General features: G+C 48.8%; 1 protein-coding gene across 1 annotated transcript in view; it reads right to left on the minus strand.

Annotated features, from left to right (window-relative positions):
- The window catches only part of LOC140716252 (uncharacterized), a 45,592-nt gene that overhangs the window by 14,242 nt on the left and 13,409 nt on the right, over positions 1–17,941 (minus strand). The window contains exons 3-4 of the mRNA XM_073028861.1: positions 13,018–13,102; positions 6,255–7,173 (exon numbers count right to left, since the gene is read on the minus strand). Coding sequence (XP_072884962.1) covers positions 6,255–7,173; positions 13,018–13,102 — 1,004 coding nt within the window. The remainder of the gene's footprint in view (positions 1–6,254; positions 7,174–13,017; positions 13,103–17,941) is intronic.

Genomic DNA, 17,941 nt, shown 5'->3' on the forward strand with positions numbered 1-17,941 from the left:
ATTGATTCCATTGTATTTTTTTGCACTGTGAATGCCCGAAAGAAAGTAAACCTCGGGGTGGTGACATATTCACTGTGGCCATTTAAGAACATCTTGGATAGACATATAGATATGGTCAAATGGAGGAAGACTTAGGTTGACCTCGGAGGAGGTTACTAAGTTGGCACAGTATTCTAGTCCTCATTGTTTTATGTCATCACAATGTGAGTTTTGCCCACCCCTGCCACGCAGGTACGGGATTACCGAGCTTGCCGTGTGGGGAACATGTACAGTCCGTGGAACTGGCGGTCATCGTCGGACGGTGGAGTCTGGAGCAAGTGGAAAGGAAAATAATAAACCTGCAGGAGGAACACAGCAGATCTAGCTGCATCTGTAGAGTCAGAGGGATGGTCAGTGGTTTCATCAGGCCAAGGCACCGTATCAGGGCTGAGAATGTCCAGGGAAGGTCCCAGTGTTAAAAAAGTGAGAGAGTGGTGAGACGGAGCTTGTGCAGGTGTAACCAGGTGAGATGGGAGGTTGTGCAGGTGTAACCAGGTGAGATGGGAGGTGAGGAGCAGGTGTAACCAGGTCAGATGGGAGGTGAGGAGCAGGTGTAACCAGGTGAGATGGGAGGTGAGGAGCAGGTGTAACCAGGTCAGATGGGAGGTGAGGAGCAGGTGTAACCAGGTGAGATGGGAGGTGAGGAGCAGGTGTAACCAGGTCAGATGAGAGGTGAGGAGCAGGTGTAACCAGGTCAGATGGGAGGTGAGGAGCAGGTGTAACCAGGTCAGATGGGAGGTGAGGAGCAGGTGTAACCAGGTGAGCTGGGAGGTGAGGAGCAGGTGTAACCAGGTGAGATGGGAGGTGAGGAGCAGGTGTAACCAGGTGAGATGGGAGGTGAGGAGCAGGTGTAACCAGGTCAGATGGGAGGTGAGGAGCAGGAGTAACCAGGTGAAATGAGAGGTGAGGAGCAGGTGTAACCAGGTGAGATGGGAAGTGAGGAGCATGTGTAACCAGGTGAGATGGGAGGTTGTGCAGGTGTAACCAGGTGAGATGGGAGGTGAGGAGCAGGTGTAACCAGGTGAGATGGGAGGTGAGGAGCAGGTGTAACCAGGTGAAATGAGAGGTGAGGAGCAGGTGTAACCAGGTGAGATGGGAGGTGAGGAGCAGGTGTAACCAGGTGAGATGGGAGGTTGTGCAGGTGTAACCAGGTGAGATGGGAGGTGAGGAGCAGGTGTAACCAGGTGAGATGGGAGGTTGTGCAGGTGTAACCAGGTGAGATGGGAGGTTGTGCAGGTGTAACCAGGTGAGATGGGAGGTGAGGAGCAGGTGTAACCAGGTGAGATGGGAGGTGAGGAACAGGTGTAATCAGGTGAGATGAGAGGTGAGGAGCAGGTGTAACCAGGTGAGATGAGAGGTGAGGAGCAGGTGTAACCAGGTCAGATGGGAGGTTGTGCAGGTGTAACCAGGTGAGATGGGAGGTGAAGAGCAGGTGTAACCAGGTGAGATGGGAGGTGAGGAGCAGGTGTAACCAGGTGAGATGAGAGGTGAGGAGCAGGTGTAACCAGGTGAGATGGGAGGTGAGGAGCAGGTGTAACCAGGTGAGATGGGAGGTGAGGAGCAGGTGTAACCAGGTGAGATGGGAGGTTGTGCAGGTGTAACCAGGTCAGATGGGAGGTTGTGCAGGTGTAACCAGGTGAGATGGGAGGTTGTGCAGGTGTAACCAGGTCAGATGGGAGGCTGTGCAGGTGTAACCAGGTGAGATGGGAGGTTGTGCAGGTGTAACCAGGTGAAATGAGAGGTGAGGAGCAGGTGTAACCAGGTGAGATGGGAGGTGAGGAGCAGGTGTAACCAGGTGAAATGAGAGGTGAGGAGCAGGTGTAACCAGGTGAGATGGGAGGTGAGGAGCAGGTGTAACCAGGTGAGATGGGAGGTGAGGAGCAGGTGTAACCAGGTGAGATGGGAGGTTGTGCAGGTGTAACCAGGTGAGATGGGAGGTTGTGCAGGTGTAACCAGGTGAGATGGGAGGTGTGGAGCAGGTGTAACCAGGTGAGATGGGAGGTGTGGAGCAGGTGTAACCAGGTGAGATGGGAGGTGAGGAGCAGGTGAGATGGAGTGGAGGGGGGGGGGAAGGAAACATTGATGTGGGACTAGATAAGGAGGGGATTGTGGGCAGATGGAGCTAGGTGTGGCAGTGTTTCTGTGGGGATGGGGAGAAGCAGACACAGTGACTGAAAGATTGGAAGTTGAAGCTGTCGAGGGAGGGAGGAAGGAAAGAATGGGAGGGGGAGAAATTGCCAGAGGTTAGAGGTATCAACGTTCATGCCATCGGATCGGAGGCTACTCTGACGTCAAACAAGGTGCTGTTCCTCCATCGTGGTAGTAGAGGAGTCCGTTGTGAAAGACGTGTGATGCAGGAGACACTGTGCATCGGGCTTCACATTTCCGCTGATGACATTCATCTCTGCCTCTCCAACATCTCTGGCTCACTCCATTATCCCAGATCTATCACCAACCCCCAATGTTCAATGTGCAGAGGGGATCTACAAGTGAATGATATGAAGACTGGTGCTATTGTCTTTGGCCCCCACCACCAGCTGAGATGACGAGAGAAGATGCTGGAGAGGACCCGTCGTAGGATTCGTCCCAGTGGGGGGCCGTGATTCGATGGAGCAAGGCCAGAGTCTACTGAGGATCTGTGAATATGACTTTTGGAAGGGTTTAACTCCAACTAGTGCACATTTGACTGTTTAATTATAAAGAGCCCTTTTTGGTGTGTTTTCTTTTCTTTCTTTTCTTTACTAACCGTTTAGTTAGGATTCATGAATATAATTCCTTTAATCACATTCTAAAGTTGAGCCTGATCAATCGCAGCCTCTCTTGTCTGACATGGGCCGGAGATTATACCTGTACCTGACTTTCACCTCCTACATCACCGTCTCAATTTATCTGTTGCTTCAAGTATCATTTATTCAGCTCATTTTTGTCCCCACATTTGTTTATTCCGCTAACACGAGATTTTGCCGGTGCTGGAAATCCAGAGAAACGTGCAAAAAACAAAAAAGTGCTGGAGGAACTCAGGTCGGGCACTACCTATGGAGAGGGGAAAATGGGTGACGTTTACAGCCGAGACCCTCCATCAGGGGAAGAGAACAACCAAACCCCACCTCCTTGTTCTGCCATGAATCTGCCGAAAGACCGGCAGATATCTTAGGGGACGCTCTTCAGTAATGTGGAACAGCAGCACAGCGAGGGCTGCTGGTGACAAAACAGGCGGCCGAATAAACGGAGAGCGAGTAGGGGAGCTGCTTCACGTTAAAACGTCCCGGGTTCACCAGGTTCAATTCTGGCCTCTGGCGGAACTCTGCAACTAGATTCTTGGGTACAATGTACCGTGTATGTTAATCAAAATGGCTTCTTTGTTTTGTTAAGAGTAGGAATGCTTCTTTGTGTGATGAGTGCTTTCTCTCGCAGTCGTTCAGCTTCGGACTTGCTGATATCGGGATTGTTGACCTATGGGGGGGAATGTTATTTTGTCTTGTGGGGCTGGGAGCTTGGGGGTTTTCGCGGTCTTTGCGGGGAATCGGGAGGAAGGTGGACGTGCGCTGCACTGCTCGGTTGACCATCGGGGTGGCCCCGGGTGCGAGGACGTGGAGGTCGGAGGAAAGTAACGAGGGGTCGAGTGGTTCGATGTTTGAGCTCCAACGATGTGCTCTAAACTGACTGAACTTTGATAAGTTGGCACCTTTTACTTTATTTTCTTTTCCTTCATATATACTGTATTGCATAGTACTCTTTTATAGACCATTCGGCCCGTCGAGCCTGCACCGCCATTTTGAGATCATGGCTGATCATCTACTATCAATACCCGGTTCCTGCCTTGTCCCCATATCCCTTGATTCCCCTATCCATAAGATACCTATCTAGCTCCTTCTTGAAAGCATCCAGAGAATTGGCCTCCACTACCTTCCGAGGCAGTGCATTCCAGACCCCCACAACTCTCTGGGAGAAGAAGTTTTTCCTTAACTCTGTCCTAAATGACCTACCCCTTATTCTCAAACCATGCCCTCTGGTACTGGACTCTCCCAGCATCTGGAACATATTTCCTGCCTCTATCTTGTCCAATCCCTTAATAATCTTATATGTTTCAATCAGATCCCCTCTCAATCTCCTTAATTCCAGCGTGTACAAGCTCAGTCTCTCTAACCTCTCTGCGTAAGACAGTCCAGACATCCCAGGAATTAACCTCGTGAATCTACGCTGCACTTCCTCTACAGCCAGGATGTCCTTCCTTAACCCTGGAGACCAAAACTGTACACAATACTCCAGGTGTGGTCTCACCAGGGCCCTGTACAAATGCAAGAGGATTTCCTTGCTCTTGTACTCAATTCCCTTTGTAATAAAGGCCAACATTCCATTAGCCTTCTTCACTGCCTGCTGCACTTGCTCATTCACCTTCAGTGACTGATGAACAAGTACTCCGAGATCTCTTTGTATTTCTCCCTTACCTAACTCTACACCGTTCAGATAATAATCTGCCTTCCTGTTCTTACTCCCAAAGTGGATAACCTCACACTTATTCACATTAAACGTCATCTGCCAAGTATCTGCCCACTCACTCAGCCTATCCAAGTCACCCTGAATTCTCCTAACATCCTCATCACATGTCACACTGCCACCCAGCTTAGTATCATCAGCAAATTTGCTGATGTTATTCTCAATGCCTTCATCTAAATCGTTGACGTAAATCGTAATATCTTTAAAGTGTATTTCATAATGGTATCTGGCGTGAGTTTGATATGGTGTGTGTGCGCACGGCATAAACTTGATTCTCACAGCACCTGCGTGTACGGGAGGTGGGGTTGGTGAGTGGCTGGATCTCCTTTTCCCCTAGACATCTACCAGCCTGCTGGGTAAGTGTTACACTTGACTTCTTCAAGTCTCCTCCTCGCCAATAATTGAGGCAAGTGCACCTCTGCTTAGCCCGCTGCTCTACGGTCACCGCACCCACGAGCGTGTAGCTACGCACCACTCGAACAGCATCTAGAAATCTGCCGATGACATAACTATCGCTGGGAGAATTTCAGATGGTACGAGGAGGCTTACAGGAGTGTGATAGATCTGCTGGTTGAGTGGTGCTGGAACAACCTTGCTCTGAAGAACTGATGTGGACTCCATCAAGGAGGTGGTACAGGAGCCTGAAGACACACACTTAACCCTTTAGAGACAGCTTTGTCCACTCTGTTATCGGATTTCTGAATGGACACCGCCTTGAAATGTTTCGCTCTCTTTTTGCACGACTCATTTAATATTTTAATCACATCTCTTATTATAGTTTTTATTAAGCACTGTAATCTACAGCTGCCACAACGTAAGAATTTTCACGATCACCTGCCAGTGATAGGAAACCCTCATTCCCCTTCTGAGTTTGCCCAATCTCCCTGAGACTGCACGCGGCTCCTCCTATCCCAAAGGCCAATCGCCACTGTAAATTACTCCCACTATCCAGGTGTAAGATCGCGGGGTGAAGGGGAGTGTGCTTAATGCAAATGAGGAGAGAACGTAAAACGCATTAAAGTAACATCGGGGTAAATGAGTGATGATCACTGTGGACTCCGAGTCAAAGGGCTGAGTCCTTCGCCTCATTTCTCTATCACTTTGACCGTGACTGTGTCGCCAGGCACTGCTCGAACATCATCTTTAAATCTGCCAGTGACATAGCTATTGCTGGGAGATGGTACGAGGCGGCTTACAGGGGTGAGGTAGATCAGCTGGATGAGTGGTGCTGTAACAACTTTGCGCTCAGCGTCAATAATATCAGGGAACTGATGTGGACTCCATCAAGGAGGTGATACAGGAGCCTTAAGACACACACTTAACCCTTTAGAGACAGCTTCGTCCACTCTGTTATCGGATTTCTGAATGGACACCGCCTTGAAATGTTTGCACGACTCATTTAATATTTTAATCACACCGGCTGAGATGGAAGGGCACTGGTGTGGAGCAGAATCACGGCAAGGCAGCAGATGGGCTGAACTGCCATTCACTGTGTGCGCAATGCAGAGACAGTAAGGGCCTTGGATAAACCGTTTCGAACAGAACTTTTTTTTATTTCAATCACAGATCCAGAATATTAAATCGTATCGCAGTGTTCCCAACGAACGGGGCTCAGCCCTGGGGTGTGATCAGCAGCATCAGTGGAATCCGACGTCCTGCAACTCTTGCGAATTTGTGTTGCATTTCGGGAGCAGCGGCCAGCTAGCAGCAAGTTTAGTCTTCCTCCGCAGCGTGAATGCGCTGGTGGTTCAGCAGGTCGGTGGACTGACGGAATCGCTTCCCGCACGTCGAGCAGGGGAACGGCCGCTCCCCGGTGTGAATTCGCTGGTGCGCCCGCAATATGGATGAATGGGTGAACCCCCTCCCGCACGTCGAGCAGATGAACGGCCTCTCGCCAGTGTGAACCCGCTGGTGTATGACCAGCTCGTTTGATCTAGTGAATCCCTTCCCACAGTCAGAGCAGGTGAACGGCCTCTCCCCGGTGTGAATCCGTGTGTGTATCACCAGGTTGTTTGACCAAGCGAACCCCTTCCCGCACGTCGCGCAGGTGAACGGTTTCTCCCCGGTGTGGACTCGCTGGTGCCCCTTCAATTGGGACGACCGAGTGAATCGCAGTCCGCACTCGGAGCAGATGAACGGCCTCTCCCCGGTGTGGACTCGCTGGTGCATCATCAGTCCGGTTAACTGAGCGTATTCCTTCCCGCACGTCGAGCACGCGAACGGTTTCTCCCCAGTGTGAACGCGCTGGTGTGCCCGCAAATTGGACGACTGACTGAATCTCTTCCCGCACTCAGCGCAGGTGAACGGTCTCTCCCCGGTGTGAACTCGCTGGTGCGCCCGCAAGTGGGAGAGCTGAGTGAATCTCTTCCCGCACTCGGAGCAGATGAACGGTCTCTCCCCAGTGTGAACCCGCTGGTGATTCACCAGGCTGGACAACTGAGTGAATCCCTTCCCACACATCGAGCAGGTGAACGGCCTCTCCCCAGTGTGAACTCGCTGGTGTGCCTGCAGATTGGTCGACTGATTGAATCTCTTCCCACATGTGGAGCAGACGAACGGCCTCTCCCCGGTCTGGTGTGTCATCAGGCTGGATAATGGAGACAAGCCCTGCGCTAACGTTGACAGATGAATGAGCTCCTCTCACTGATGTATAGGCAAACAGGAGGACTGAAGGAAGACGGTCTGGGCTCTGTCTCTGCCTCAGAAAGTGGAGAGCTCCTCGCCAGTGTGAATTCACTGATGCTGCATTTGAGATTCCCATAAACAAATTCACTGCTTCTTCTGCCCTGCAAAGAGAATTTACAACAATCATCAATAGGCCCAGGCCAGGATTTCAGCTGAGATTATTTTCCTCTCCATAGTCAGCTGTTACAGTAACACTAAACGGGAACAAGCAGTCACTTTCCACCTGGGAACGCTGCAGGCCTCCGGACTGCTTTTCCTTCCATCTCGACAAGAATGGCCCTTTCCTGCCTCGTTCCTTTTCCTGACCTGCCCCTCCCTCATCTGTTCTTCTACTGAAACAGAGAAAACCTACAGCACAATACAGGCCCTTCAGCCCACAAAGCTGTGCCAAACCATGTCCTTACTGTAGAAATTACCCAGGGTTACCCACAGCCCTCTGTTTTTCTGAGCTCCATGTACCTGTCCAGGAGTTCCTTAAAAGACCCCATCGTATCCGCCTCCAGCCCATTCCACGCACTCACCACTCTCTGCGTAAAAAAACTTACCCCTGACATCTCCTCTGTACCTACTTCCAAGCACCTTAAAACTGTGCCCTCTCGTGCTAGCCATTTCAGCCCTGGGGAAAAAGCCTCTGACTATCCACACGATCAATGCCTCTCATCATCTTGTACACCTCTATCTGGTCACATCTCATCCTCCGTCGCTCCAAGGGGAAAAGGCTTGGAGTTCACTAAACCTATTCTCATAAGGCATGCTCCCCAATCCAGGCAACATCCTTGTAAATCTCCGCTGCACCCTTTCTATGGCTTCCACATCCTTCCTGTAGTGAGGTGACCAGAACTGAGCACAGTACTCCAAGTGGGGTCTGACCAGGGTCCTATATAGCCGCAACATTACCTCTCGGCCTTTAAACTCAATCCCATGATTGATGAACGCCAATGCACCCTATGCCTTCTTAACCACAGAGTCAACCTGCGCAGCAGCTTTGAGTGTCCTATGGACTCGGACCCCAAGATCCCTCTGATCCTCCACACTGCCAAGAGTCTTACCATTAATACTATATTCTGTCATCATATTTGACCTACCAAAATGAACCACTTCACACTTATCTGGGTTGAACTCTATCTGCCACTTCTCAGCCCAGTTTTGCATCCTATCAAAGTCCCGCTGTAACCTCTGACAGCCCTCCACACTATCCACAACCCCTCCAACCTTTGTGTCATCAGCAAACTTACTAACCCTAACCCTCTACTTCCTCATCCAGGTTATTTATAAAAATCATGAAGACTAGAGGTCCCAGATCAGATCCCTGAGGCACACCACTGGTAACCAACCTCCATGCAAAATATGACCCATCTCCACCACTCTTTGCCTTCTGTAGGCAAGCCAGTTCTGGATCCACAAAGCAATGTCCCCTTGGATCCCATGCCTCCTTACTTTCTCAATAAGCCCTGCATGGGGTACCTTGTTAAATGTCTTGCTGAAATCGATATACACTACATCTACTGCTCTACCTTTATCAGTGTGTTTAGTCACATCCTCAAAAAATTCAATCAGACTCATAAGGCATGACCTGCCCTTGACAAAGCCATGCTGACTGTTCCTAATCATATTATACCTTTCCAAATGTTCATAAATCCTGCATCTCAGGATCTTCTCCATCAACTTACCAACCACTGAAGTAAGACCCACTGGCCTATAATTTCCTGGGCTATCCCTACTCCCTTTTTTGAATAAAGGAACATCTGCAACCCTCCAATCCTCCGGAACCTCTCCTGACCCTATTGATAATGCAAAGATCATTGCCAGAGGCTCAGCAATCACCTCTCTCACCTCTCAAGGTAGCCTGGGAGGCATCTCATCTGGCCCCAGAGACTTATCCAACTTGATGCTTTCCAAAAGCTCCAGCACATCCTCTTTCTTAATATTTACAAGCTCAAACTTTTCAGTCTGCTGTAAGTCTTCCCTACAATTGCCAAGGTCCTTTTCCGTAGTGAATACTGAAGCAAAGTATTCATTAAGTACCTCTGCTGTTTCCTCCAGTTCCATACGCACTTTTCCACTGTCACACTTGATTGGTCCTATTCTCTCCCTTCTTATCCTCTTGCTCTTCACATACTTGTAGAATGCCTTGGGGTTTTCCTTAATCCTGTCCACCAAGACCTTCTTGAGGCCTCTCATAGCTCTCCTAATTTCTTTCCAAAGTTCTTTCCTGCTAGCCTTATAATCTTCTAGATCTCTATCATTACCAAGTTTTTTGAACCTTTCATAAGCTCTTCTTTTCTTCTTGACTAGATTTACAACAGCCTTTGTACACCACGGTTCCTGTACCCTGCCATCCTTTCCCTGTCTCATTGGAACGTATCTATGCAGAACTCCATGCAAATATCCCCTGAACATTTGCCACATTTCTTCGCTACATTTCCCTGAGAACATCTGTTTCCAATTTTTGCTTCCAAGTTCCTGCCTGATAGCCTCAAATTTCCCCTTACTCCAATGAAACGCTTTCCTAACTTGTCTGTTCCTATCCCTCTCCAATAAAGGAGATAGAATTTTGATCACTATCTCCGAAATGCTCTCCCACTGAGGGATCTGACACCTGACCAGGTTCATCTCCCAATACCAGATCAAGTACAGCCTCTCCCTCTTGTAGGCTTATCTACATATTGTGTCAAGAAATCTGCCTGAGCACATCTAACAAACTCCACCCCATCTAAACTCCTCATTCCAGGGACATGCCGATCAATATTTGGGAAAGTAAAAGCCCCCACCACGACAGCCCTGGTATTATTACACCTTTCCAGAATCTGTCTCCGCACCTGCTCCTTGAAGTCCTTGTTACTATTGGGTGGTCTATAAAAATAAACTCAGTAGAGTTATTGGCCCCTTCCTGTTCCTGAAACTCACTTGTTTCCTGTCTTTCACTGGTGAAAGGGGTAGTAAAATCCCAAACATCTCCTCTTTCTGCAGATCTCCTGCACTCTCCTTTCCTTCTATTTATCCATGCCACCAAAAGACATCAGAGCAAATAAATTTAAACCCATCAAGTGTGCTCCACCATCCCATCATAACTGATTATTATCCCTTCTTAGCTCCATTCTCCTGGCTTCTGCCTGTAACCTTTGACCCCCTTACTAACCAAGAACCTATCAACCAATGATTTGGCCTCCACAGCCACCTGTCCAATGAATCCCATAGATTCTCCACCCTCTGGCAAAGGAACTTCCACCACATCTCTGTTCTAAATGGACGTTCTGTTCTGAGGCTGTGTCCTCTGGTCCTGCACATCTGCCGCTAAAGGAAACATCCTCTCCACGCCCACTCTACCTAGTCATTTCAATATTTGAGAGGGCTCAATGCGATCAGCAGCACATCCTTTCCTCGACAAAGGTCCCAAAAGTGCAGTCTGACCAACCAAGAGCTTATAAGCCTCAGTATTAAATCCTTGCTTTTATACTCTCGTCCTGTCACAACAAATACAAGCATTTCATTTGCCTTCCTTAACACCAACTCAACCTGCAGGTTAACCTTTATAGGGAATCCTGCAAGAAGCTTCCCTTGGCACCTCTCATTTCTGAATTTTCTCCCAATTTAGAAGACAGTCTACATCGTTACTCCTTCTACCAGAGTGCGTGACCATACACTTCCCTGCACTGTGTTCTGTCTGCCTCTTCTTTGTCCGTTCTCATCTGTCCGAACCCTTCTGCACACGGGTGTTGCTTCCACAGCACTGCCTGACCCTCTGCCTTTGTATCGTCCACACACTTAGCGATTATAATGCCACCGAGTGTGAGGATTAGCTGATTTGGAGTCACTGATTGGAGATCGTCCAATTGTTATTTGATGCAGGTGTTCAATATCGTTCTACACCTAGGTAGACTAGAATATGTCCAGGAGCAGAAGAACCCAGGACCAGAGGATGCTGAACAAAATCCAGAAGTCAAAACGACCCCCTGCATGGGTAAATTATTTTCAGGATACAAGACATTTTTTCTTGACTGGGAGTTAGACACAGTCCATTTCTTGGTCCCTTTTCAGACTATAACCATTACCTACAAAGATTTGTACATAGGCAGCGTCTGGAGACCCATCCCAATCCCAATTATCTCATCTGAGTCTCCTGACTCCGTCAGCAGACCAAAGCCAAAGTGCTTACTGCATTAGAATCAGTTCATCGTGTACGATGTTGCAAAGGTTTGGGGAGAAGATCTCCTTCCCATCTCCCCTTTCAATTGGGTGCCAGTGAATTTCTCTTTGATGACACCATACAAACCATGATCAATAAGTTATGAATTTTCAAACAATCAGATAATAATAGGGAGTCTCTAAACTGATACATTCCCTTTCCACAGATGCTGCCTAGCCTGCTGAACTTATCCAGCTCTGGGCTAAATGTGGACAGTTTATTTCCCGCACACATACTATCACCACATAACAATTACAGCACGGAAACAGGCCATCTCGGCCCTTCTAGTCCGTGCCGAACGCTTACTCTCACCTAGTCCCGCTGGCCTGCACTCAGCCCATAACCCTCCATTCCTTTCCTGTCCATATACCTATCCAATTTTTTTTAAATGACAATATCGAACCTGCCTCTACCACTTCTACTGGAAGCTCCTTCCACACAGCTACCACTCTCTGAGTAAAGAAATTCCCCCTCGTGTTACCCCTAAACTTTTGTCCCTTAACTCTCAACTCATGTCCTCTTGTTTGAATCTCCCCTACTCTCAATGGAAAAAGCCTATCCATGTCAACTCTATCTATCCCCCTCATAATTTTAAATACCTCTATCAAGTCCCCCCTCAACCTTCTACGTTACAAAGAATAAAGACCTAACTTGTTCAACCTTTCCCTGTAACTTAGGTGCTGAAACCCAGGTAACATGCTAGTAAATCTCCTCTGCACTCTCCTCTATTTTGTTTACTGCCTGATCTGCTGAATTCCTCCAGCATGTGTGCTTCGCTCTGGATTCCCAGCATCTGCGGAACGTCTAGCAGTTTCGGCATCACCTGTAGTTTACAGATCTGTCAGTTCCTGAGATGAGTCAAGCCAGGCAGAGAGAGAAATCAAACCCCAGACATATTACGAACTGTGAGGCAGAGCTGCAGCCGCTGTTGGGGCCACAGCCCTCGGCAACAGCTCTGGCCCACGTTTCAAAGCGTTAACATCGTTCTGTCTCCAGCAACCTGCTCACCAGAAGGGTCAGTAAGTGGCTAGAGTGGCCCAAGTGAAGCCAATCGGACGGGCCGCGTCTGGGAGACCCGTCCCAATTTCAATTTGTGCATCTGCGTCTCCAGACTGCCGGCAGAGCAAAGCTTATCGCAACAGAATCAGGTCACAGTAACACGACGTTGCAAAGGCTCCAGCTCCGGACAGAAGAAACCCTCCCGTCTCACCTTTAAACTGGGCACCAGTGCGACTCACTGGTTCAGTCGCCCCCGCAGGTGAAAGCAACTTCCCCGGTTCGGACTCGCAAAGTTCCCCGCTCAGCAGCTGCCGTCACTATCGCGGGGCAGCACCCGGGTCCGCGGGGAAGGCAGTGACCGCAGCTCGCACGGGTTCGTTACCCCTCCCCCGGGGCGTGACCTGCCCCGGACCCGGGTAAACCCGCGGCCCCCCTCCGCTGACGGCCAGGGAGCTTCCTGTCGCGGTCACGTGCCGGCGACGTCACGTCCAAACGCGCGCCTGCGCAGTCGGCTCGCTCCCGCCTGGCTTCGCTGCGTTTGGCCTCCCCGCGACCTGTGTGGTGTTTACCGCCACCTACTGAGCACTTTTCTTCCTGCAGTCTCCCACTACCTTCCCCACAGCCCCGGGGGAGCTCAGCAGGTCGGTCGGGCGGCATCCATGGAAGTCAATGAACAGCCGAGAGCCTTCTTCAGCACTGCAAAGGAAGGGGGAAGATGTCAGAGTAAAGCGGAGGGGGGAAGGCGAGGAAGGATGAAGCCAGCTGGGTAGGAAAGGTAAAGGGCTGGAGATGAAGGAATCAGATGGGAGAGGAGAGTGGACCACGGGGAAAAAGGGAAGGAGGACGAGACACAAGAGGGTGTAAGAAAAGGTGAAAGACCAGAGTGGGAAATAGAAGACTAGGGGAGTGGGAGGAAAATTTAATTTTACTGGAAGGAGAAATCGATACTCATGCCATCAGGTTGGAGGCTACCCAGACAGAACATGAGGTGTTGCTCCTCCACCCGGAGGCTGGCCTCATCTTGGCACAAGAGGAGGCCACGGACCAACATGTTGGAACGGGAATGGGAATCAGAATTAAAATGTCTGGTTTTTGGTGGGCGGAGTGGAACTGCTTGGCGAGACGATCCCCCCAGTTTACGGCAGTTCTCACCACTAGAGAGGAGGCCGCTTCGGGAGCACCAGACACAACAGGTGAAGTGCTGCCTCGCCTGGAAGGACTGTTTGGAGACCTGAAGGGAGGCGAGGGAGCAGGTGAAAAGGCAGATGTAGCACTCAGGCCCCTTTCAGGGACAAGTGCCGGGAGGGAGATCAGTGGGGAGGGACGAATGGACAAGGGAGTTGTGGAGGGGGAGCGATCCCTGCGGAAAGCGGAAAGGGCGGAGAGTTTTCGGTAGCAGGATCCCTTCGGAGATGATGCAGAGAATGATGTGTTGGGTGCGGAGGCTGATGGGTGGTAGGTGAGGACATGAGAAACTCTATCACTGTAAAGGCAGGAGGATGGGGTAGGTGCGGGCATTTGGGAAATGGACGGGATGCGGGTGAACTGGAGGAAGAGAAGCCCCATTCCTTAACGAAGGACATCTGATGCCCTGGGAACAGATATGGCGGAGACAAAGGAACTGAGAAAAAGGAATGGCATTTTATGGACTATAACATAGCATTAAAATCCTCTGACCATTAGCTAAGAATCTTTTAGCATTCCAATAAAGAAAAAATGATTTTAAAAAAACATTAACACTTCTCTGGCCACGAGCTGACAAATTCCTAGCATTCCATTGCAAAACATCAGAAAATTAAAAAAAACATTAACAACTCTCCTTTGATGTCGGAACCTTATTTACTCCGCCTTGTAAAGCATCATAACTTCTAGAGTTCAGTCTTTTATCTCTATATTTTTCAGAAGTTTTTAATATAAATTTAATCATTTTCTGTCCTACTTTTAGTTTGTGCTGTTTGTCGCCACATTTAACATGAAAGTAACAAATTTTAGTTAATCAACATTCAGAGAATCCTTTGTTATACCATCATGCATTTTACACACTGACTTTAATTTATCTGGGCATTATTAGGTTCAATTGACACAGTCCTCTGTGCTTTTCGAAGTATGGGAATGATATGTCATTTCTACACAACCTTGTTGCACCTCCACGGCATTTTTTTTAATGTACAGGACACCCTGCTTAAGCAGAGCTACATTCCCCTCCACAATTGCTCCATTTTGGACTAAAGCTTACTCTACAATTACCACAATCATATTCTCCACCACATCTGTCGCACCACTCCCCCCCCACCCCCCCGCACACAACTGCTCTTGACCCAACTTCTGACACTGAAGACATCTCGGGGGGAGGCACATAGAATCTGTAAGGTGAAGAGTTAGTGTGCGAAAGCCGCTTCCGACATGATGGTTCGTGATTGACCCATTCAGCGGATACTCTGCAGCTCTTGCCATTGGTTGCCGTGCCCCCCACCCCCCCATTGGCACCGGTGTCCGGTTTCATACACCACGACTGAGAGACTCCAGAGCTGAAGAACCATTGGGAAAGTACGTTGCAGATATAGGAGGGTTAAGTGCCTGTTGAATGTTTAATTCTGTAGTTGTGTAACTTGGGGAGACTTAATGAGGTACCCGTTGAGTTTGAAGTGTCACTGAATGTTTAGTGTCGCCGTTTCTGTCACTTAGGGTGACTTAGATGTTTGGTCCAACTTTTACAGGTTATGGTGGTGGCATCCGTCGGCCTGGAATTTCCTGGGCAGGGTTGTATGGCCCAAGCTGCAGGCCTTCCCCTCTCCACGCCACCGATGTTGTCCAAGGGAAGGGCACCGGTGACGTCGCAGAGCAATGTGTTGTTAAGTGCCTTGCTCAAGGACACAAACACGCTGCCTCAGCTGAGGCTCGAACCAGTGACCTTCAGGTTACTAGTCTGATGCCTTGCCCACTAGGCCACATGCCAACACCTGTAAATAAATGGCTAATGTGCTTTTTCATAATCAGTGTCTTCTCTCTCAATAACCAAACCTGCTTCCTCATAACAGACTCGAAGCATATAACTCATATAACCTAACTTAACCCTTTCCAGCAACACTTTACCATCATTTTTTTCCATCAGTTTCCCGAATTTATATTTGGCTGACATGTGAACCCACCTAAAAGGATTCAATGTGCAAATAGTGCCTTTAAGTTAGAAGTTCACTGTTCAAAGTAAATGAATGATCAAAATAGATGAATGCCACTCTATACTACCCCGAGATGAAGTTTCTTCCAGACATTCACAGTTAAATACAATTGAATCAATGAAAACACACAACAAAGACAGACAAACAACTGACATGCAAAAGACACCAATCTCTGCAAATACAAACAGAAATATTAATAATAAATAAATCAGCAATAAATATCAGGAACATGGGTTGTTAAGTCCTTGAAGGCTGTGGAATCAGGTCAGTGTTGGGGTGAGTGATGTTATTCCCTCTGGTTCAAGAGCTTGATGATTGAGGGGTAATAACTGTTCCTGAATCCACCAAGCCCACGTGGCCCCTCACTGTTCTTGCTCCCCTCTGTTTTTTTGTCTCTGTCCATTTGAGGAAATATTTGATACTCAATCTTCACCGCATCCTGAGAACTGAGGTCTGTGGGTATAATTAAAGCTGAGGTGGATTCCTAACCTGGCCTTCATAACGTTCAGAGCACAGTTTTTCATTTTCCAGCCTCCTGTATTTCAGACGAGAGTCACTGTTAAGGACGGTGTGGTGGCTGCCTATGGATCAGCTTCCCCACGTTCAACAAAGTCATGCATAGGTGTTCTCAATTAAGAGAATGACCCCTTAGGAGAACATCAAGTGATCCTATTACCTGCACCATAACCCTTAATTTCTTGGTTACAAATATTCATTGACGTTACAGTACATTTCAAATTTGCATTTCTCCCAACATCAAATCGCACTTGTGGAAATGCACTCAGTGGCCACTTTATACTAGGTAACATGCTCGTCAATGCAAATATCTGATCAACCAATCAAACGGCAGCAACTCGATGCATGAAAGCATGCAGACACGGTCAAGAGGTTCAGTTGTTGTTCAGACCAAACATCAGAAGTGTGATCTAAGTGAGTTTGACCGTGGAATGATAGTTTGTGCCAGATAGAGTGCATCGAGCATCTGAGAAACAAAATACAGAAACATCCAGTGAGCAGCAGATCTGTGGGCGAAAATGCTGAGAGAGATCAGAGGAGAGTGGCCAGACTGGTTCAAGCTGACAGGAACACCAATAAGCACCTGTACAACAGTGGAGCATGCAGGGCATCGCTGAACGCTCGGACCTTGAAACGCACGGGCTACAGCAGCAGAAGACCACGCACGTACACTCAGTGACCATGCAGATAAATAATAGTGGCCACTTAGCACGTTTTCATTACCTAAGTGTGCCGGGATGTCAGAATGCCGTATATCTGAGGAAAGGATGAGTGAGATGAGGCTTTTCTCTTTGGTACAAATGAGGATGAGAGGTGACAACTAAAGATAACCAGACAAAGGATATGACTTGCTGCTATCTATCTTAAACAAGTTACCTTTCAAGGAATATATTTCACTTAGTGTAAGGAAAAGAGGTGTGTATCGAGTGAACAATCAGCACCTTTTCCCCAGGGGAGGGTGGTGAATGGTTAACATTAGAGGGTGATTGGGGTAAAGTATGGGGAGGGGACGTCAGCGACGTAGGTATTTCACACTGTGAATGGTGGGTACGAGGAACACACTGGCATGGGCAGTGCCAGAGGCACATACCGCTCCCTGACAGATGCCATATCAACAGTCATGCACCAGACACCCGTGTCTTTTTCCCCCTGAATTTCAGTTCGGCGTTCAACACTGTTGTCCCACAGACATTAGCGAACAAACTCCTACTCCATGGTCTAAGTGCACCATTGTGCGACTAACTGGGTGTTGCTTCCAAATGAATAGACCTCCAATATTCAGAATGCACAGCCACCCCACCCTTCCCATCACTGGTGCCCTCCAGGGCCCTGCGTTGAACCCACTGCTCACACACAACGGCACAGCCAAACAATCACGTTGTCAAGTTTGCCGATGACACGACAGTGGTGGGGCTCTTTACCAACAATGAGGAGGTGGAAGAACTCAAGGCCGAGTGCCAGGCAAGTAACCTCTTCCTCGATGCCAACAAGACAAAGGAGATGTTTATTAACTTCAAGAGAACCTGCACCCCTCTTTACATCAGCGGAAACCGCGAGCGGTTTCAAACTCCTGGGAGTGCCCACCCACACAATCTCCCATGGACCCAGAACACATCCTACACAGTCACCAGTGCCTTTACTTTCTGAGGAGGATAAAGGGAGCCGGACTATTTACATCAATACTCAGAGGTGCGGTAGAGAACATCCTGTATGTTGCATCACTGCATGGCAAAGAAACGGCACAGCAGCGGACCAGAGACTTTTACGACGGGTACTCAAAACCACCCAGTGCATCGCTGGCACCAGCCTACCTCCTATCAAGGGCACATGTACAGTAGGG

Source organism: Hemitrygon akajei, chromosome 25 (assembly GCF_048418815.1).
Source record: "Hemitrygon akajei chromosome 25, sHemAka1.3, whole genome shotgun sequence".
NCBI lineage: Eukaryota > Metazoa > Chordata > Chondrichthyes > Myliobatiformes > Dasyatidae > Hemitrygon > Hemitrygon akajei.